General features: G+C 39.7%; 1 protein-coding gene and 1 non-coding gene across 7 annotated transcripts in view; both read left to right on the forward strand.

Annotated features, from left to right (window-relative positions):
• LOC136838657 (molybdate-anion transporter-like) overlaps window positions 1-22,226 on the forward strand; it is a 77,043-nt gene that overhangs the window by 43,391 nt on the left and 11,426 nt on the right. For 3 of the 6 annotated variants that reach the window (XM_067103985.1, XM_067103987.1, XM_067103984.1), the window contains exon 2: window positions 17,445-17,557. The exons of the other annotated variants lie outside the window; for them this stretch is intronic. In XM_067103985.1, coding sequence (XP_066960086.1) covers window positions 17,534-17,557 — 24 coding nt within the window. In that variant the 5' untranslated portion in view covers window positions 17,445-17,533. The remainder of the gene's footprint in view (window positions 1-17,444; window positions 17,558-22,226) is intronic. 6 annotated transcript variants of the gene reach the window in all.
• LOC136839081 (U6 spliceosomal RNA) lies at window positions 19,697-19,802 on the forward strand. The gene has a single exon (XR_010853199.1). It is a non-coding gene; the product is annotated as a U6 spliceosomal RNA (small nuclear RNA).

A 22,226-nucleotide genomic window follows, 5' to 3' on the forward strand; every position in this document is an offset into this window, starting at 1 on the left:
TCTACCTGGACGATTGGCTCATTCGAGCCTCTTCTCGGGGGAAGTGTCTGGAGGACCTGACTTTGACGCTGAATTTGACGAAGTCCCTGGGACTTCTTGTGAACCAAGAAAAGTCCCATCTGATCCCGACGCAGTCCATCGTCTATCTGGGGATTCAGATGGATTCAGTGGCTTTTCGAGCTTTTCCATCCCGAGAACGGCAACTGCTTTGCTTAGAAAAAGTTTCGTCCTTTCTAGGGAAAGAAACATGCTCGGTGAGGGAATGGATGAGTTTGCTGGGGACCATTTCCTCGCTGGAGAAGTTTGTTTCCCTGGGGAGGCTTCATCTCAGACCGCTCCAGTTTTTCATGGCGGAGAACTGGAGGGACAAGGAGAATCTGGAAGAGACTTTGACGATATCTCCTTTAATCAAGGATCATCTGAGGTGGTGGTTCGACCCCTTAAAGCTTGCAGAAGGGGTTTCTCTTCGTCTTCAGAGCCCCGACCTAGTGTTGTTTTCCGACGCGTCCAGGGAAGGATGGGGAGCAACACTAGGAGGGGAGGAAGTGTCAGGCACCTGGAGAGGGGAACAGGTGTCCTGGCACATAAATCTCAAGGAATTGGGTGCTATCTTTCTGGCCCTTCAATTCTTCGAAGACCAAGTTTCAGGCAGAATTGTCCAAGTAAATTCGGACAATACCACAGCTCTAGCGTACCTCAAAAAACAGGGGGGTACTCGATCTCGTTCCCTGTTCATCCTAGCGAGGGAGATCCTGCTTTGGACTCATGCTCGGAGGGTCACTATTCTCACGAGGTTCATTGCGGGCGTGGAGAATATCCGAGCAGACCTTCTCAGTCGGCAAAATCAGCTGCTACCGACCGAGTGGACTCTTCACAAGGAGGTATGTTTAGAGTTGTGGAGGATATGGGGACGTCCTCTAGTGGACCTCTTTGCCACGTCCAGGACGGCAAGACTTCCCCTTTATTGCTCTCCTGTCCTAGACCCAGGAGCGTTAGCCATAGACGCCCTCCTCTGGGACTGGAAAGGCCTCGACCTTTACGCTTTCCCTCCCTTCAAGATCCTGGGAGAAGTGATAAGGAAGTTTGCAACGTCAGAAGGAGCAAGGATGACTTTAATAGCCCCCTTCTGGCCAGCAGCGGATTGGTTCCCAGAGACCTTGGCCTTCCTAGTGGACTTTCCAAGAACGCTTCCACTGAGGGTGGACCTTCTCAGGCAGCCGCATTTCGAAAGGTTCCACAAAAACCTCTCCGCTCTGAGTCTGACTGCGTTCAGACTATCACAAAGTTGGCTAGAGCAAGAGGCTTTTCGAGAGCTGTGGCAAAGGCCATCGCCAGTGCCAGGAGACCTTCTTCGAATGCGGTCTACCAGTACAAGTGGGCTGTTTTTAGGAGATGGTGCAGGAGTAAAGGAGTTTCCTCGACCACGACCTCTGTACCACAAATAGCTGACTTCCTTTTTTATCTTAGGCATAAGAATAAACTGGCAGTCTCGACTATTAAGGGCTATAGGAGTATGCTATCGGCAGTCTTTAGGCACAGAGGCCTGAACTTGTGCGACAACAAGGATCTTCACGATCTACTGAGATCCTTCGAGACTGTCAAAATTCCTCAACTCAGGACGCCTTCTTGGAATCTGGATGTTGTCCTGAAGTTTCTTATGTCAAGTGCTTTTGAACCTCTGTCTTTGGCTTCCCTCTTGAACGTGACTAGGAAAGCTGTCTTCCTAACGGCTCTGGCAACAGCTAAGAGGATTAGTGAAGTGCAAGCCATTAGCAAACATATTGGCTTTAGGGGTCCTAATGCTGTATGCTCCCTAAATCCTTTGTTCTTAGCTAAGAACGAAAATCCTTCAAATCCTTGGCCCAAGTCGTTTGAGATCAAAGGTTTGACGGGGTTGCTTGGGCAAGAGTCAGAAAGAGTCCTGTGTCCTGTCAGGGCTCTCAAGTTCTACTTAGCCAAGACCAAGGAGACTAGAGGCTCATCGGACAGTCTGTGGTGTTCGGTGAAGAGACCTGATCTTCCCATGTCTAAGAATGCCTTAGCATTCTTTTTAAGAAGTACTATTAGAGAGGCTCATTCCTCCTGCCTAGAAGGTGACATGAGACTTCTGAAAGTAAAGGCTCATGAAGTAAGAGCTATCGCGACTTCGGTGGCTTTCCAAAAGAATATGTCCCTGAATGATATTCTTGGTGCCACCTTCTGGCGAAGTAATTCAGTGTTCGCCAGCATTACTTATGGATGTGAAAACGACATTTGAAGACTGCTCTTCGCTGGGACCATACGTTTCCGCAGACACAATGTTGGGAGAAGAGGGCAATACTCATCCTATCCTTTAGGGGTTAGGTAGTATTTTTTAATCTTGTTGTTGTATTTTTTTGGTTGTTGGGTGGCCATTGAGATGGACGTCCCAATTTTTTAGCCTATGTTAGGTTCATTGCCTTAGATAGGTCGGTCAGGTGGTTGGTCGTTGCTCCTTTTCCCTCTCTGTATGGTCGCATGATCTAGTCCTATTGTGGTCACGCCCCCGTGGACAGGTCATCTAGATCTCTCCAGCTTTATAGGTCCCTACCTTGCTGGAGACTCTAGAAAAGCAGAAGCAGGCTTGGGTGACAGATAACCTCAAAGTCAGCTATGCTAACAGGTAAGGAACCAAGGCGTCAATCGCCTACATTTATTTGTTTCCTAAATCCTATTCTGTCTCTTCCCACCTCCTACGGTGGGATTCAGCTATATATATATATCTGGCAGGTAAGTGTCATGAACAAAATGATATTTTAATAATAAAATAAGGTTTGTTCATACTTACCTGGCAGATATATATACTTTTAGTGCCCACCCGCCTCCCCTCTTGAGACAGTGGCACTAGAAAATCTGAATAGAAAATGGGAATGGTTCCCGATTCCCGCCTCCCAGCGGCGGGAATGAGTACTAACCACCTGGCCACACTGCGTGTGCCACGAGTTTTGAAATTCTGTCGGATTTCGGAGAAATACAGCTATATATATATCTGCCAGGTAAGTATGAACAAACCTTATTTTATTATTAAAATATCATTTTTCACATTTTTTTTCAAAGGAATTTTTTCCAAGGAATTTCTACTAAGATTCCAGTCACTGAATTAGGTATCAGCTATGTGAGGTAGGTGTTCTCTGAAGATAACTTCTATGAAATAAAATTGTGCAGCTTGAGGCACCCATTTCTTAGCTTCCAGAAAGACTTTTGTGTTCTTAAAAACAGATATATTTTATGTATGATGCTGTATTGCCTCGTATGGCTTGGTGTTAATGAAATCAAGTTCTCAGTGCCTATGCCTTATCCCTCTATAAGAGAAAAGAAACTCTTCAGGTGACACAGGATTATCATGAGAACAATGCACCTACTGCATTAACCCTTGTAGTTGACAGCTTTAACACCTCAGCCAAGGAGATACAAATCAAGAATTTTCTGTGGAATCTTTCTTCTCAGTACTATGGAATTTAAAGGATTGTTCATATACTTACTAGTTTTTCCCAAGGAGAAGAATCATCACAACCAACACACCTGGTTGGAACATCTGTGATCTGTTACACCTGGGAATTTGTGATGCTTTGTTGGGAGTCAGGATCTTGCTTGCTTTATTGAAAGGACGGTATTTCAAAATTTAAGACTGCAAATATATTGAAAATGCTGTACCAGTCAAACTTTTGAACAAGGTGTCATTTGCGGATGTTGGTTTTTCATTGAACATCATATTTTTATAGTCATTGTTTCCAAGTCATGTGTATACATTCCAGTGTCAAAATTTTGGTTTATCTCTTCTTCTTGAATGACTTTTTTGAGTAAAAAATAAGTACAGTACACTGTGAAGTTATGAGATCAGAAATAAGTACACTGTGAAATTGTGAGATCAGAAATTGCCTTCCTCTCTGTTTCAGCTCATTGTAGCAGGAATGATATTTTTGACATAGTATATAGTAGTAACAGAAGGTAATGGGGAATACAGAAAGAAGAGATCAGTTACTAAAAAAATAAGTTAACAAATTAATAAATAAATAGATAAAAATATGAGTGAGTAAATTATTAAAATAAAAGAAGAATTATTTTAGGGTAGGAATGCATTGCATCTTTGCTTGAAGTTTTGAAGTGCGAATTGCATGACATCCTGAGGGATATTGTTCCAACAGTCCAATGGTGTGAGGAATAAAGTACCTCTGGAACTGAGAAGTTCGACAGTGGGGCATATTTACTGTATATTGGTGCTACTGTTCAGCAAATCGTGTTGCTCTCAGCAGGAAAAGGGGATCAGGGATCAATTGTGAATGTGAACGATCTCTGTTAAAATGCAACTGCTAGAATTAGGAAACAAACCCACCACTACAAACCAATCTATCTAGAAGAGATAAATCTGTGGTAGAAGCAGACATCCACACTGGAGAATAGTATTCTAGTAAAGGAAGGACAATCTCAAGTTTTCAAAGTTTTCAAAGCCCTTTGGTCTTGTTACATATGAACAGGGTTCATGACCTGAATAATAATGATGATATATACATTATGTCAAAAATATCACTCTCGCTACAGTGAGCTGAAACAGATGCAGATGAAAACACTTAGAAAGGCTGAGAGGAAGATAATTTCTGATTTCACAATTTCAAAGTGTACTTATTTCTGATCTTGTAACTTCACAACGTACTGTACTTATTTTTGCTAAAAAAAATCATTCAAGAAGAGGAGATAAACCAAAATTTTGACACTGAAATGTGTACACATGACTTGGAAACAATGACTATAAAAATGTCATGTTCAATGAAAAACCAACATCCGCAAATGACACCTTATTCAAAAGTTTGACTGGTACGAAATTTTCAATATATCTGTTAGACTAATTCCATTTATAATAACCTAATACAGGTTGCACTGATTCTATCACCTTTATAAATATATGAAGCCTTACATACAATACTGTACCTAACCTGCACGTGGCATTTGCTGACACTTTTATTAGATATTTCTCAAAATTAGGATGCGAGTCAAAAGTTACACAAAGAATAGTTAAAGCTTCAGACTCATTCAGCAGAATCCCATCCACCTGAAGGGGAGGTTGGGGTCGAATATTTATACGAGATCTGCTAATCAATAGTGTTTTTGTTTTACTGGAGTTCAGCCTCAAACCCCACTGACTACACCATTCAGTAATCTGCTCCAAGTCATGTTTGAGACTAAGGGCAGCTTCATTTCTCATAAGTGGAGACTTCATGACACCCACAAGTGTTATATCATTGGCATACTGAATAATCTTGTTTTCCAGGCCAACAACCATATCACTTGTATACAATAAAAATAACAGTGGACCAAGGTCATTACCTTGTAGAACTCCAGACACAGTATGTCTTGGTTTGCTAAAGATCTCATCAACAGCAACTCGCTGCTGCCTACCTGCAAGGAAATCTTGAAGTGAAACTAAAACATATCCACCCACTCCAAGATTTTGAAGTTTATATGTAAGTGCCCTGTGATTCACTAAACTGGAAGCAGCACTAAAACCTATTTGAATTACTCTACACTTAAAATCTTTGTTAAGGTTCTCTTGCAAATGGCATGTCAAAATTTAATGTAAAAGAGCATCGCAGATACCTAAGTGCTTCCTATATGCATACTAACTATCAGCTAACAATCCTTTGGATTTCACATCACCTATTAGTAGTGGTGGAGTGGAAGATGAGCCTCACCCAAAGCTAGGTGATGCCAGTTTGGTCCACCAGATGATGCTAAGTATTTCCTTCAAGTTTCCTCTTTAAGGAATTATTGTAATTTCTCTCAGCTATATGGTAAACTCTATTCGCAGCATGGCGAGATTCAACAAAAATGTTATGATTTTCATATGAATGATTTCAGCTCCATGTGTTGAATTTGGTCTGTTTGTCTTGTAAGCCTATCTCCATGTATCATCAAACCATGGCTGGTCATTTGACCTGCATTTGATGACCTTTCTAGGGACATACCTTACTAAAACAGCCATCAGCATTTCATTCAACTTCTTCCTGGGATCTGGACCTGGTGGTATAGCATCTGAAATATTAAGTGCCTGACAAGCATCAATAATGCAATCCCAGTTGGCTCTAGATTTCAGCCAGACTGTTTTTCCAATGGTGGCATTAAGAATACTGTACTGATTGAAAGATATGTCCATCTCAATGGTGCAATGGTCAGAAGTGCCTATATACTCGTAGACTTTGGACTTGACAGTTACTAGAACATCTGCAATTATGAGGTTTAATCTGGACTTGACAGTTACTAGAACATCTGCAATTATGAGGTTTAATCTGTTACCAGAAGTGTTGGTTCCTCAAGTAGCTGGACAAAATTGGAGGATATACAGAACTCAAAAGCAGACCAGCCATGTTGATATGTGGAATCTGAATTAAGCCACTTGCTGTGCTTTGCATTGCAGTCTCACAAATAACAAATGAAGTTTTTGAATCCTGTGACTGAGTCATCCTCTCCAAGAGAAAGTCATATAGAGAATCGTCAATATTTGGATTGTGGTAAACAGCAATTATGTAAATATTGTAGAACTCACTGGAAATTTTAAAACAAAGAACTTCAGGGCAGCTACACTCAAGTTTTTCTGATGATGAACAGGCCATCCAGACTTAGTGTATACTGTACATCCATACTTTGTTCGTGTGGGATGTTACAACGATAAATAAAGTTATGGCCATCAAACCCGGGGATGAAAATCTCAACCTTTGACTTGTTACTACTTACAAGTGCCTCAGATAAAAACATCTGGAGATCATGAAACTTTTACCTTAAACCTTGAATATTTAAGTAAAGTACTAGGCAGTTTTTCTGCAGTGATGAGTAGCAGGCCCAGGATTCAACTCAATGTCTCCCAGAAAAATTAAAACTAATAAACAGACTTATAACAACAGCAACAGAGTAAAATTAACAGAATAACAAACAATAATAAAATCAGCAACAACAGTATTAACATACAAAAATTTTATTGAAAGTATGAATAAACCTGACTACATGTCATTGTAAAAAGTGCTGAAAGCAACTGGTCAACAAGATGGACCCAGGACACCTTGTAAGGCAAATATGACACCCACTAGGTTTGCCACAACAATTGGGGTAGGGCAGTCAGAATGGATTTAGAAATATTTCTGAATCCACCAAAGGAAAAGGGTAGGTGAAGAATGTGCTTCTGAATAAGTGGCAACTTTTGCTTTCTCATCAACCTGTCCTACACACTTTTTGAAAGTGAACAAGAGGAAAAATGCCTAATTGTATCCTCAAGCAAGGGAGCTTAAATCCAAGACCATGGAAGGCCATTGTGCAATGGCTAGGGCACAGTCCAAAGTTGGAGAACAAGGTTTGTATTCAGAGTAATGTTCTCTTTGAAGAGTTTACTAAGGCTAAAGAGTCTCTTCTACCTTCCATTTAGTGAGGGAAACTCTCCTATGAAGCAAACTGTTTCTTTTGCCCTCTGGTGCCTAAATTTCAGCTAAAAGTGTACTGCGCTGAGAAGTGCAGTATGAATCAAAGGAATTCATTGTCAAATTTTTCCATGCATTTCTGTACTACAGATATGCTTGTCTGGCATTTGAAAACTCCAGGAAATATTTTTGTAAGCTTTGTATTCGTACTTGTCTTCTTGCTACTCATTTTCATATTTTGATGATTTGATGTGGTTGATGTGTCTGTTCTTCAGAATTGCTGTGCTGCTTCCAATCTTCAATTAGAATTTTGTCCTTCTGAATAAGTGCCAACTTAGAGCAGTCTTAAACCCTTAAAGGAAAAAGCTGACATACAAAGGTTCATGGTGGTCTTGTATGATGGTATTAAGGTTTTCCAGTAATTAGGAATTCAACCTGTAAGCACTTACCACACTTGTCATCTTTCCACTGTATTATTTCTTATTTATTTAGCCTCGATGTTTTGTTATTTGTTTGATTTTTCTCAGCACTTTAATAATCACTTTTATACTTAACAACACATGATTATTAACCACTTGGCCTAAGAACTGATTGTAAAATTATGATCTTCACAGGGGTGCATAAATATCACACTACATTGCTATTTTGAGGAGTTTGGGTCTTAAATTATTGTAGTTCTTTCTAAAATATTAACTTGATTTGTATCAGCAGGTACTTGCGATGAGTGCTCAAGCAGATAAAGGCATGTTGAGTATTAGTTGCTGAAAAATGGCTTATATAAATAATTATATATTTAATTTTTTTTTTTTTCTATTTCTCTCCCTTCTCTCCCTATGATCAGGCATTAGAATGGCATAAAATAAAATATTGCAATAGTTTAAAATGGTCTCTTGATTCTTAAAAATTCTTGCATTTAACATCAGTTACAGTATTATAAAACACATCCAACATTAGCTGCACTGTAATTATATGCTGGCCCTGAAGGCTGTTCGTCTATTGATGCCAAAATCTGAGCCTGTACAGAAAGGGAGAATGAAGGGAACAAAACTTAAAATAAGAGTCTACTCCTTGCAAAACTCTAGTGTAAAGTGCCTTTTGCAGGTGTACTTTATTTCAGTATTCAGTCCTGAAAAACAGTTTAATTTTGGCTCACATGTTGGCTTTTGGACATGTCTGGTTTTAGTACATTCTGCTCTTCAAAATAGGTTGATAATTATAGGGTCTTCTTGTATATAATGCATTTAGTCACAGTTTGCTTTAAAATATAAGAAGGGTTATGAAACCAAGCAAAGATCATTGACAAACAGACATCGTATCTCCCTCTTCAGTGTAGAAAGTACTGATGTGGTCACAAATTAGAAAGGGAAAATTTCCTTAAATGTCCACAAACTGAAGTGCTGAGGTAATTATCATGTCTCACCACCTTTCTAAAACACTCAAACCAAAGTTAGTCTGTTTTCATTAGTCATAAGAAAACAATTGTGTCAAGTACAAACTACTTAGAATAGAGCACAGAGGTGAGAACAGTGTCCTTAAGACCTTGCTCAACTTAAAATGTTGAAGGCAGTCAGTGGTATGGTTGCTGTGCATTATGACTGGAGATTGATTTTGACAAAATTACAATTTCTTGTATCACTGTTATGTTCATTCATTCTTTTTAATCACTGTCCAGTTTCATACATTTGTAAGAAATGTAATTTGTCAAATGCCTTCCATAAGCATAACACTTAAGGCATTTAACAAAGAAGGCATTTGTCAAATATCTTCAGTGTTATGATTAAAGAAGTCATTTGCCAAATGCCTTCTTTGATCATAACACTGAAGGAATTTTCAGATGCCTTCAGTGTAAATGATCAAAGAAGGTATTTGACAAATTACTGTTTCTTACAGATGTATGTTTATTTAGTAAATTCCTTCAGTTTTATTATTAAAGAACACATTTGACAAATTGCATTCTTTGTCAAATGTCTTCAGTGTTATGAATTAAAGAAGGTATTTAACAAATTGCCTTCTTTGCAAATGCCTTCAGTGTTATGAACAAAGATTCATTTGACAAATTTCTTCAGTGTCACGATCAAATTCCGTCAGTGTTATGAGATAATTGTCCTTCAGTATAATGAGAATTATCATGCCTCACTGCATTTCTAAAACACTCAAACCAAAGTTAGTCTGTTTGCATTAGTAATAAGAAAGCAATCGTGTTAAGTAAAAACTACTTAGAACAGAGCACAGATGTGAGAACAGTGCTACTTAAGACCTTGCTCAGCTTAAAATGGTGAAGGCAGTCGTGGTGTGGTTGCTTTGTATTATGACTGGATAGGGATTTTGACAAAATTATAATTTCTTGCATCATTGCTATGTTCATCTATTCTTATTGTTAATTACCTTCTACTAACATGTATTACAAATTCTATTTAATGGAAGTAATATAGTTTATTACTGTATTGGGAAGTGGAAGTTATTATCATTAAGAGCAAATGAACGTACATCTGTAAGAAACTGTAATTTGTCAAATGCTTTCCTTGATCATAATTAACCTTACTTGAGTTATCCTTGACTGATAGTTTTCATAACTGCAGCTTTTCTCAAGTGCAGTTAAGTAGTTTTTGCCTCTGTGTTATATAAGTGTTTTATGCTTAAAATTGTTTGTGATGAATCTTCCGTATTGTTAAAGATAGCTCTGCACAGGCAGGTGAGTCAGCACTCAAATAGAAGAATGACTGTCTAGTTTACCTGTTCTCCACCAAGTGTGTTTTGAATGCATGAGCTCTTGTCAAAACTCTCCTTGCCGCAGTAGCAGGCTACTGTTTGGTATTCTGACGGTTTGGCTGTTGGCCGATTGTACAGTACAGGCAGTCCCTGGTTATCGGTGGGCTCCGTTATTGGTGATCCAGTTTTATGGCGCTTATCTAGCGATGAAAATCAGCAATTTTTGGTGCTGAAAATCGCCGATTTCTGCTTATTGGCGCCAATAATTGGGTATTGGTGCCAATACATACCTAACAGAGGTGCCGATAACCAAAAATCAACGATTTCGGTTATCATCATGCTGTCAAAATGGAACCCCCGCCGATAACCGGGGGCCTGTATTGTAATTATACTGTTGTTTTTTAGGATTCCTTCCACAAGAAGCAAAACCAAGAACATCAGATTCTGTTGAAATAATTACTGTGTTAGCAGGATGTTTAATTTTGAATCAGAGACACACTGTTTGTGCTGGCTGCAGGGGTTTAGAATGCGATCTTCAGGATAGATGTAAAGAATGTAGAGACTGGAGAAAAAAACAGTTACAGTAGGTCAGGCAATAAATCTGCCTTTTTTTCCCCCCCCTCTTCAAGTGCCTTTGCCTTAATTTGTCTCTACTCAGTCTTGAGCTCTTTCCTCTGCTACTCATTTAGCTAAACCTGAGACTTCTTCTTTAGGTCTGCCTTCAGTTTCCCTTTTGATTTAGGAAAAGCTTGTTGAGAAGTTTGAGCAGGATGTGAACTTTATTGTAGAGTCAGTTAAAGATTTGATGGAATTCATGTTAAGGCACCATTATGTGGCCCCCCAAAGTGTGCACTCTTTTTTGCATTCCCCTTTGGGAGGTAAGGTGTTGGTGATCTCTCCTGTCAGTAGCCCAAACTCAGGACTGCCCTGTGACAGTTTGAAGAGTTGGTTGTCGGGGATCCTTTTCAGTTCTCAGGGCAATGTAGTTCTGAGCTTGCTGAAGGATAATTTTGGTAAACGTAAATCTTCATACCAGAGTTGACTTCACGTCTTCAGAATCTAGTAATGATGATGTTAGCACTGCTAGGACTAATGGCATAGGTATAGATAGTGTTTTTAAAAATAATGTGGCTATAGTGAGTTGTGCTAATTGTAATGTTAACTCAGTCAGTTTTTGAACCAATCTCTTCTACTACTATTTTTCATCCTAATTCCTTGTCTGTCATTCCTCTTCTTCTCAAAATGCACCTGTTCAATCTTTACATCCCGTTTCTTTGGCCGTTGGTGAGTCTCTTCCTTCTGCCTCTGCTAATGTTTCCATTTCCAGTTCTAATAGTTATGGAATCTTCAGCTGTCTGTAAGCTAGAGTCCTTCTAGCTGCTTTATTATCCAAGGATTTACCCTCAGGAAATGGTACTATATTAGGTTGATTGAGATTGTGTCACTCTAGACAGGGATGTCAGGTGCTTCTCTTCCCTCCCCTCCCAACCTTCCTTGATTTCTGTGGCACCTAGTGGTGCTGTGTCTTTTCTTGCTCACCTGCCTTGTGTTGATTCAGGTGGTCTGTAGTAGTCTGTATTTTCCTTAGTTTCCTCTTCATTACAGCCAGAGGTTTGTTTTGAGCAGTCGGCCGCTGCCGCCCCCATCACCATCTCTGTTGGATGAGGAGCTTGCTGGAGTGTTGCGCTTTGCTTTATCCTCATTTAGTGGAGGAAAGAGGTCCAGTAGAGACTATGTCTCTATTATCTTTGAGCAGTTTGGCTTTCATTAAATCTTTAGGGAAACTAAACTCCTTCAATTAGAGCAAGTTTTGATGAGATTTCTTGGGCTTTGGCTCACAAAGCTTCTACTCGTCTCTCTTATTTTATGAAGTTAAGTGGAGCTCCCTCTTATGATATGGGCACATTACCGCCGCTTAAACCTTCTTCAGTTGATGATTCAGATTTCTTTGCCTGTGTCAATCCTTTGAAGAGATGTGCTCTTGAGAGTGGCAAGGTGCTTTTGACAAATGATGACATGGAGGTTTTATCCAGGTCTCTTTTTAGCAATTGAAGTTTCATTTTTTGCTGAACTTTTGCTCAGTATGAATGACTCTTCTCTGTGCCAACTTAAGGATTTTGTGGCACCAGCTAGTATTAAAGCACGGGGGAGTCAAGACTTTTTTTACGTGTGGACACGGCTGTGTCAGTTGCTGCAGGCAAATGTTTGCATACTAACTAGGTTTTGAAGTTTTGAAGAAGAGAGAATGGTTATGTTCCTCTTTCGTCAAATGTTTCTCCTGCTCAGAAGATGGCAGCTGTTTTGGTTTCTCCATTGGATTGCTGCTTCAACCCGACTTTTCAAGGCAGTAAGGGAGGATATTTCAGTACAGGAAAGTAGAGCACTTTTTGGATAATCGCTTAAGTCAGAGTGAGAAGACCTGCTCCTTCTATTTCTTTGGACTCTCCAGTTAAAAGTTATCCCTCCACCTTACAGGACTGTTCTTCAGGTGCTAAGACCTTTCTTAGATCTGCATCAAGATTCAGTAAGAGTAAACCTACTCATTTTACTGAAAAGAAGTTAAATTTTCAGCCCTCATATTCTGGTTCAAGGCCAGCTACAGGTCTTCTTGCATGTTTGGAGAGACCTAGAGCAGAACCTTGGGTGGTGTATGTAATGAAGGAGGGCTATGTAATTTTTTTTTCTGTTCCCCCCGCCCTCATATAGCCTTCCCTTTGTATCTTCACCAGCAGAGGTATTGTTTTCTTCAAAATGAGGTTGTGTCTTTGTTAGAGAAGAATGCAATAGCACAAGTGTTGGTAAACTACCCAGGTTTTTACAGCCAACTTTTTCTGGTGCCAAAAGAGTCCATAGATTGCCACCCACTGTTGGACATATCAAGACTGGACAACATCTCTGTTCCCATTCTTCATGGAATCATCCAGCACAGTTCTATTCAGAAGAGCGACTGGATGACATCAGAGGACATCCAGGATGCTTACAGTACTTCCACATACCAGTAAGTCCTCAGTCGCACAAGTTACTTTGACTGGTATTTGCAGGGAAGGTATATCAGTTCAAGGTGCTTTGTTTTGGCCTGTGTACAGCACCTAAAATATTCTTGAGGATTTTGGTGCCCATAGGGGATGGTGTCGCTTTTTAGGAAAAAGAGTTCTTCTCTACTTAGATAACTAACTAATGTTGACCAGCTCTTTTGACAGGATTCTGAGGGTCAATGATCTGTTGCTTCATGTGGCTCAGTTGCTGGGTGCTATGATCAGTTTTCAGAAGTCTTCCCTGACTGACTCATTCCATTCTCATGTGGAAGGTAAGGATGGACCCCTCACAGTTTTCAGGTTTTTCTGTTGGAGAGACAAATAGACAATTTTTATTATCTCTTCTCAGAGAATTTCAACCCTTAAGGAAGCTGCATATGTGGCAATGGCTTTCTCTGTTAGGACACATGTTCTCTTTGGAGAAATTTGACAAACTAATAAGGCTCTGCAGTGTCAGTAATGTAGATATTGCAACACCAGTTTTAGTAACCACAAATAAATAACAAGGCTGAGGATGTTGCCAGTCTAGTTCTTTTTGGAAGAGACTTGGGACAGAAAGTCTTTTCCAGACTCGTATTTTGTCTTGGTTTAGTTAAAGTTAGCATGTTGGAAAGACTGTCAAAGACATTTAGCAGGTTTATCCCTAGGAGTAGTGAACCCAGAGCTCACTTGGTTTCAGATGCATCTATGAGAAGTTGGGAAGCATATCTGGGCAATATAGAGATGTCAGGAATGAGGTTGTCAGGAGAAAAGATATGCATATAAACAACCTCGAACTCTTGACTATATGGAAGAGTCTTCTACAATGTGAACACCTGGTCAGAAATAAGGCTGTAGCAGTATTTTCAGACAATGTGACATCCCTGGCATTTGCCAGGAACCAGGGCAGCACAAGGTCAGAGTCAGTGTTCCTAATAGCAGAAAGATTACTTCTTTGGGTGGATGCGAGGGACAAAGTATTGATCCCTCAGTTCATTCTGGTGAAAGACGTTTTGGGAGATTTGTTGAAACAGGAAAGGTCAAGTTCTGCCTACAGAGGGGTCATTACATCTGCAAGTTTGCCAATTGCTGTGGAATCTGTGGGGCACTCCAAATGTGTTCTTATTCACAGCATTGATGAACAGGAAACTGCCAGGACCCTCAAGCTTGGGCAGTATATGCATTTCTTCAAGATTGCTGCAATTTAGACACATATGCCTTTCCCTCTTTTGTAATAATAAGGAAGTACTGAACAAGTTTTGGGAAGCAAAGAATTGTAGGTTAACTCTCATAGTGCCTTGGTAGCCTCAGAGGGAAGGGTTCCTGGACCTTCCAGCTGTTTCAGTAGATCTCGTTCAGATTCTTCAATTAAGGAAAGCTCTCTTCAGACAATTGAGTTTCATGTGGGTCCACCAAAACCTCTGCTTGCTACGCTAATTACCTGGAGACTCTTGACCACCTCCTCCGAGTGAGAGGGATTTTTAAGGATCTCAGGAATCTATCCTAAATCAAGAAGAGAGACAAATTTGGCCTGATATCAGAGGCAGTGGTTTGTTTGTTGCTCTTAGTGGCGATCTAGAGGGATTTCCAGCACCCTTACTTCTCCATAGACAAGATCATAACATTTTTTTGCTTTCTTAGATATAGTAAGAGATTTTCACTGTCTGCTATTAGAGGGTACAGATCCATGGTTTCCTCAGTATTGCATCATGTGCAATGGGATCTTTGTAATGATTTGGATCTTAAAGAGGAGTTGAGATCATTTGAGACCGAAGCCCCTAGAACTTAATATCAATCTCTGTCATGGAATTTAGATGTTTTAAAATTTCTACCTGCAGATCCTTGTAAGTCTTTGGAGTCAACTCCATTGAAATATTTAACTAAGAAAACATTTTTTGGAAGCACTAGTGACGGTTAGTGAGTGAGTATCAATCAAGCACTATTTTATAATTTTTGCCTTTATTCAGAGCTGATAATGATGTTAAGGCTAAGCTATTACAGAGAATGGTAAGCATTCCATATGTGACCTCTTTACTGGGGAACGAAGAGGAGGCAATTTTCTGCTCTGCTAGGACAATTAAGATTTATGTAGATATGTTAAAGCCTGTAAGTGACAAAGTTAGTGATATAAAGGTTAACAAAGTTAACCTTTATATCATTAGTTATTTTCTCTTTTAGTTGGTTTTGGGTGTTTTTGGACCCAGGCACAGTGGTCCCTTCATACCGCTTCCACTTATACTGGTTGAAGCTGAAGTGGTTTCATCTACAAGGCTGCTCTTCACTAAGCACTTATGAGAGCCTTGCTCCTGAATAGAAGCCATCTTTTTGGGGGCAGTAATATCTAGGAAGAATTCCAGATTATGTAGGAATGTCTTGGGTTCATGCAATAAACTTGCAGTTCACTTGGCTGAGTGGATTTTGTTTAGCTGCACTGCCGACCATCCTGTTCTCAATGTAGGATTCAGATACCTTTGTGGGCTGTCAAGGAGAATTCTGACAAGAACTAAATCATTCCCACCACACCTGGTGCAGAACAGGTGAACTAGACAGCCAAGCAATTTTCTGTTATTTGAATGCTGACTTACCTGCCAGCACAGAGATATAACTATCTTTAATAGCAAGTAAGTATCCAAATAATAAACTTTAATATGAAAATTTATGTTCTTTACATTTGAGTACTTGTAAATTGACTAACTTTGGTGTATGAGTTTTATTAATACTGTAGCCCCTCAACTTACCAGAAACTTTTGGGATGTGGCCTTCTGGTAACACAAACTGTGAGCAATAACAAACACTTAAGCATTCAAGATATACAACTAGTGATACAGTAGTTCCGTATAAAATCTAGCCTAAACTAAATTGTACTTCAATTAATTTTTCAGTACAGAGCTCTATCTTTAAACTGAGTCATCTAAAAAGGTAGCCTAGCAAGAAATCATCATAATACTGTAGCTGGTAATAAAGAAGTGTTGAGTTGAGATCAGATAAGTTGTGTTGCAGCACAACTATGTATATGATAATTCTTTCAGTGCTTAAGTATTTATTTAGTAAATTAAGTTTCTTTTAACATAATTCTTGTGAACATATCTCCATTTTCCATACTGAAGAGGAGATATGATGTCTGGAAACTGCTTGTGAGATACACTATACTGTACTCTATTCCTCGAACTTGTGGTTTTGTGTGCTTATTACAATTCTATATTGTGCTTCTGACTTTTACAGTTCTGTATTGTTCTTCTAACTTTTTACTCATAAGCATTGTTAATTGTCATGACATATATATGAGGAAGTAATTTAGGTTAGTAAATAAATGTAGAATCACATAATCTAGTATTTATGTGAACTATAATGGTGTTTTAAAGAGATGTTTCACTCAGTGATTCATCAAAAACCTAGCAAGTGCATCTTGGGGTAGATAAATAAAATTATTGATGTAGTTATAGTTGGAATAGCATTCCCAAGTGGGTAAAAGAGTGTTAGGTTGTGCTAGTTGATCATTCATGATAGCAGCCTATTTTATGCTATTTTGTAGCGTTGATCTAGATGTGTCTGGTTGTTTTTTGGTAATATGTTTTGGAGAGGTATTGTGTACAGTGTAATATTTACTTTTTTTAGTATTAATAGCATAGATAGATGTTGCACCACTTTAAAAACTGTACAGCATTCAGTTGTACTCCATGACTTAAGTGAATTGCAGAAAGTATGAGTTTAGTCCTTTGCCTTTATCCTATATAAGCATTAATCAAATTTCTTATCAGAAGTAATCCTCCTGGGATTTTGGAAGAATTCTTGGGTTCCAAGTCTGGCAGATGTGCCTCCTAGTGCTGTATGATTTTGATGAAGTTTAGCTTATTAGTACAAAAAAATTAATTTTCACCACTTTTGTTCTTTTGCCCAGGTATCAAATAATTGTGAAATAAAAAAGATGAAAGACTTCAGAGTATTCTACAAGGTAACATTTTTAGAGCAATGAATATTTTTGGAAGCTTAGTGAACTAGCTTGCAATGTGGCATAGTTAATAAAACTACAGTACAACAAAACATTTTACAGTTTACTTAGTATCTTGTAAAACAAATTCTGATCAAGTTAAAAGGCTACACAATAAAGTATGTACATATATATCAAACATATCGACATTATGCCTTGACTAAAGGATGAATGATAAAAGTTGTTTTATAATTCATAAAATGATATTACTAACAAACGTAAATGTTTATTAAGTAATATCATACTGGCCACTAGTCATGCTTATACTTCTGAACTCCTGTACCTCTCTTGATCACATGTTCCACCTGTTTTCAGGTGAGCTGTACACCTGTGTGGTGCAACGGTTTATAAACTGTGCAGCACTTGCGGTCTCTCTCACTCACATTTGGCCTTTGAACAGAACCATGTCCACGGAGGCTGTGCCAGGGGTAAGATCCAGCTGGAGGCACCAACCTCTGCTCATTGCATATTAATATGTTGGTGGCTGCTTTAAGTGAAGCGTTTATTTAACACACACTACTACTGAGTGATGAAAGTGGTTCGTGATCTTTTTACTGATTTATTGAATAATGTGAATTGCTGGATAGGAAAAAGTGGAATGTTGCCTTTGATTAAATGCAACATTAAAGTATACAGTAATAGTACTGATTTTGCATGATTGAGTATTTTGTGCTTAGAGAAACGTTTTCAGCACAACAAAATGAATTTGAAACTTTTGCTTAGCCCCCTTCACAAGTACTGATTGCAGTTCACTTTCACTAGAAAGAGCAAGAATGATTTGGCTTTGGTGGTGCGAGCAACAGCATCAAGTGTTAAAACACCTGTAGCTATATTTGTCTTGACATACCTGTGTTTAGTATACAGTACTGACAGTGCTTTTATACATTTGTGAAAATGTATAAATGAATCCAGGAACCTTAAAATTCTGACACTTAATAAATTCTGTTAATCAGAATGTATTTGAAATGACCAAAATCATTTCATACAATGTGTGAAATGGCAATTAGGTGTACTGTGGCTAATACATATTTAACAAATATAATTATTTCACCTTGGTTGTTGTATTTGAAATTGAGATTGCATCAGCATATGGGATGAGGATGGGAACACTTCTTGAAATATCAGGAAAAAGGTATTTGGAATTATGATTGTTGGATAAGTATTGTTACTACTGTATTTGGTAGAGTAAATGAGTCACTGAGATGAAATACATAATGGATTGGGCTGAAGGAATTGTTTTAATATAATGATATCAAGACCGTATTCAAGTTGTAATGTGTTGACATTTTTACCCAATCAAATGATATTAAAATGTCATTTGAATGAGGCTTTTATCAACAAGGAATACAAGGGTTACCAATTCCATCTTGGTTTCTACCATTTTCTATAAAACCAGAATAATGCTTACTTCACAGAAAACCAGCGAGTAATTGTGCACTCCATAGTTTAATGGTAGGATGAACAAGAAAATGATAAAGATTCTGACAAAATGTTCTTAACTGATCTATATCCAAAAAAATTACAATAATTATTGTTTGAAGTGACATTCAAATAAGAAAAAAGTCCGTGTTGACCTGCATTCTCGGCAGACAGAGTGTGGTCTGGTCATCAAATATTTGTTGGTTAAATAAATTGAGACCAATTCTGAGTTGAGACAGAAGTTTCTTATTGTGGCATTAAGATTACAAATTTCTTTGGTGGCAGTTTTTTCAATAATGTTAACCAGTGAATGTATAACACACACACTAAGACATCCAAGAGCGTGTGTAAATACATCCAAAATACGGAAAAAGTTATAGTGCCTAGGGTAGCCTAGGCTATGCAACCTCAAGATTTCTAAAAAATCTTACTGTAACCCTGGCTAGTCTATGAAAATATACACTATACCTTAAAAAGTTATATATAAAAATCCAAATAATTAAGAATGATAAATTTTGTATTAAAATGATAGGTATATTGAATATAAAACTACCATAAGGCATGGCACATTTAGCAAGCAAAATGAGTCATTCAAGAACTTTGTCATAGTAGCGTAGCATACCGAAACTATATTTTTATATAAGCAATTTACCAAGTAATTACACAGGTATAGTTTCTAACTAGCGCAGCAGCTTAAATTCAAAATTTGTAGTACCACTTTGATTGTTTAGTGTAAGTGAACATTCCCACCCACTAATGGGAATACTAGGAACGACTTAGTAGAGTAGACAACCCCATTCTGTTTCTGCTGTGCTTGATGTAAACATTGAGTACTTGCTGCAGCTTTGTTCATTATTTTCTGATTGTATAATTGGATTTTGGTGAAGTATTACCACTTTTTTTCGAGTAGCCTTCAAGCTGAAAGCTTTCTTGTTTTGTTATTTTAAAGTTGGTTCAAGTTCATCACTTTTTTTGCTACTTTAGCGAATTTGCAGTCATGATTAAATATCTGCTTATCACACTTTCCTTTGCAGAACTGAAAAGTGTAAGGGCAGGAAATGTAGTAGGAGAGAAATTGTGCTAAATATTTTGGTTGCGATGAGCTTTAGGAAGAGAAGATGTTTTCGACAGCCAAGAACCATGCTCTGGTACTTGCTTCAGTAGTACATATACTAAGATTGGAACAATACAGAGAAGATTAGCATGGCCCCTGTGCAAGGACGACACACAAATTGTGAAGCATTCCTCATTTTTTAGCGCCAACCTGGCTTCCAGCTCACCTGGCACCAGCTCATACTATGAGCACCCAGGAGTGCCTGCCAGCTTCCGGGCTACTACCTCGCCTGGCACCCAGCTCGCCTGGCGCCAGCCCAGAGTGCCCGGCACCAGCTCTCACATCCATTTTTTCTCTCCTGCTATTAGCCCTCCTATTTTTTATCCACTTCCTCCCATGCCTGGCTCCCTCGCTTCCTTCTCGTGCCTTTGCCAGTCTTGTGTCTGGGTTAACAGAAAATTAACCTTGTAACAGTGAATTGTTGTGCAGTGGAGGATGTGATTATCTGGCCCACCAGTTCTCCTAGACCTAAGTCGCTGTCATACTCCCTAAACCTGGGAGGAATCATATTGAAAGTCCAGTGGAGGCTGGTGGGGAGTCCCCCGGGTAGTTGCCCCCTCGGTCGAACCTGTTGCACATTCCCAGGTATCGACAGACAGCCACTGAAAAGGCATCTTGATGGATGTGTAGTGGAGGAGGTGGTTGCTTGTCCTGCAGACTCTCCTAAACGAAGATCCCTGTCAGACTCCCCTAAACCTGGGAGGAGGTATACTGGGAGTCCAAGGGAGGTCGGTGGGGTTTGCCCTCGGGTAGTTGCCCCCTCATTCGAACCTGTAGTACATTCCCAGGTATCGGCAGACAGCCACTGGAAAGGCATCTTGATAGATGTGCAGTGTTATCATCACTCGTCAAACTGATGTCTTCCTGAGTACCTGGCGCCATCCTACTAGTGTCTGTGCACCAGTTCCTGTTCTCTTGGTGCCTATTCCTGAACGCCCGACACCAGTTCCCGGGTGCTTGGCATTCTCTTTAGTACCCGGCACCAACCTACAGAGCTCCTATTGCCCGCTCTCATGCGCCCATCGCGAGCCCTCTAGTGTCTGATGTCAGTTCTTCTTTAGTACTTGGTGCCCGTCTTTGCTAAGAACACACTCTTGTTCTTTCTTGAGCGCCAGTCTCCGATTGAATGCCTGGCTCTGGGTTTTCAGGTGGCTGGCACCAGTCCCCCGATCACCAGGTACCAACTCTTCAGTATCAGACTCCTGCCTCTGAGTGCTATACAGACTGCTCACAAGCATTTTGGCTCTCTTCAGTCTATTCCACCTTTGCCTAGAGTTCAAGATGAGCCGACGTTGCTCCCTTTTTAGCGACAATTAGTGTCTCGGAGTCCTGTCCTTTGCAGACACAGACTTTTGTATCCCGAATTTATGAGCTTCTTGAAGAAATCTCCCACCTCTGGCATTTTCTTCATCCTCCAAGAAGTCTCTCAAAGAGTTGGGAGTTTGACTTTTGTTAAAAAGGGAGCAAGACAAGTGTCTTTGGACTTTCCTCCCTCTGGTGCTTCGACGGAACTAGACCTTGTTGAAGATCTTGTCAAGATTTTTGAAGTATAAGGTTTTTTCTTGACTGGCAGCAGGAGCATGGGCTAAGAAGATAGAAAACTCCCAAGTGTTTACCGAGAGACATTGCCTCGGATTGTCTCTTAGTCCTGTTCTCTATGGACAAGAACAGTTGAGATGAATTTTAGAGATTTCCACTCTTTTCTTTGGAATCTCAAGAAGAGAGATCTTTAGTGCTCCGTTACTGTACTACTGTGAGAGCTACACAGTTGCAATCAGCCCTGTTATTTTTGCCTAAAGACCTGCATCACCTCTTCCTCAGAACACAGCCTCCGTCGCAAGAGTCAGCTTTTTGGATGTCAGTCTCAACTCTTGGAATTTTTGGGCTTTCTGTTTGCTAGAGAATCACAGCTACTTTCAGATGGTCTGCTAATTTCTAGCCCCTTTCTCTCTTTTTTTTTTCTTCTTACTTGGAACATTAGTAGATGAGTCTACTGGGGCTCTGTCACCCACCGAGACGTTAGTCAAGTTAGATAGACTTCATATGAGAGGAACTGCTGAACGTTTTTTGGTTCTTCACAGCCACTGAAGATACACGCAATACTTCCTGTCAAGCAGTAAGGAGGCTAGCTTCATCTCACAGCCTTCCTGCTGTTTCACTGTGGTTCCCACTGTCTCTTCCTCAGTGTGATTTCCTTTGGAATGGCGATACCTTCTCTCTTGAGCATTCTTTCGTTGGAAGACCTTACTTAGGCTCCAAGCTAGAGGAGAAAGCACCTTGAACCCTCTCGGACCAGCGCTCCTTAGCGGTGCCCATTCCTGAATGCCTGGAATCAACTTCAGAGCTCCTGGCACCAATTCCCATATGCTCGACACCTGTTCCACAGCGCTCGGCACTATCTAGCCAGTACTAGGCTCCCGCCACGAAACACCTTGTGCCTGCTCATGGACTGTTTTTTCTGTTTAAAGGATTATGTCTGACTGCAAAAGAATTTGTCACTCCTGTTTTGGACAAGGCTACTGTTATCCCGTCCCCAGGCTTTTGTGTCTCATATGGACTTTTCA

Source organism: Macrobrachium rosenbergii, chromosome 5 (assembly GCF_040412425.1).
Source record: "Macrobrachium rosenbergii isolate ZJJX-2024 chromosome 5, ASM4041242v1, whole genome shotgun sequence".
NCBI classification, from domain to species: domain Eukaryota; kingdom Metazoa; phylum Arthropoda; class Malacostraca; order Decapoda; family Palaemonidae; genus Macrobrachium; species Macrobrachium rosenbergii.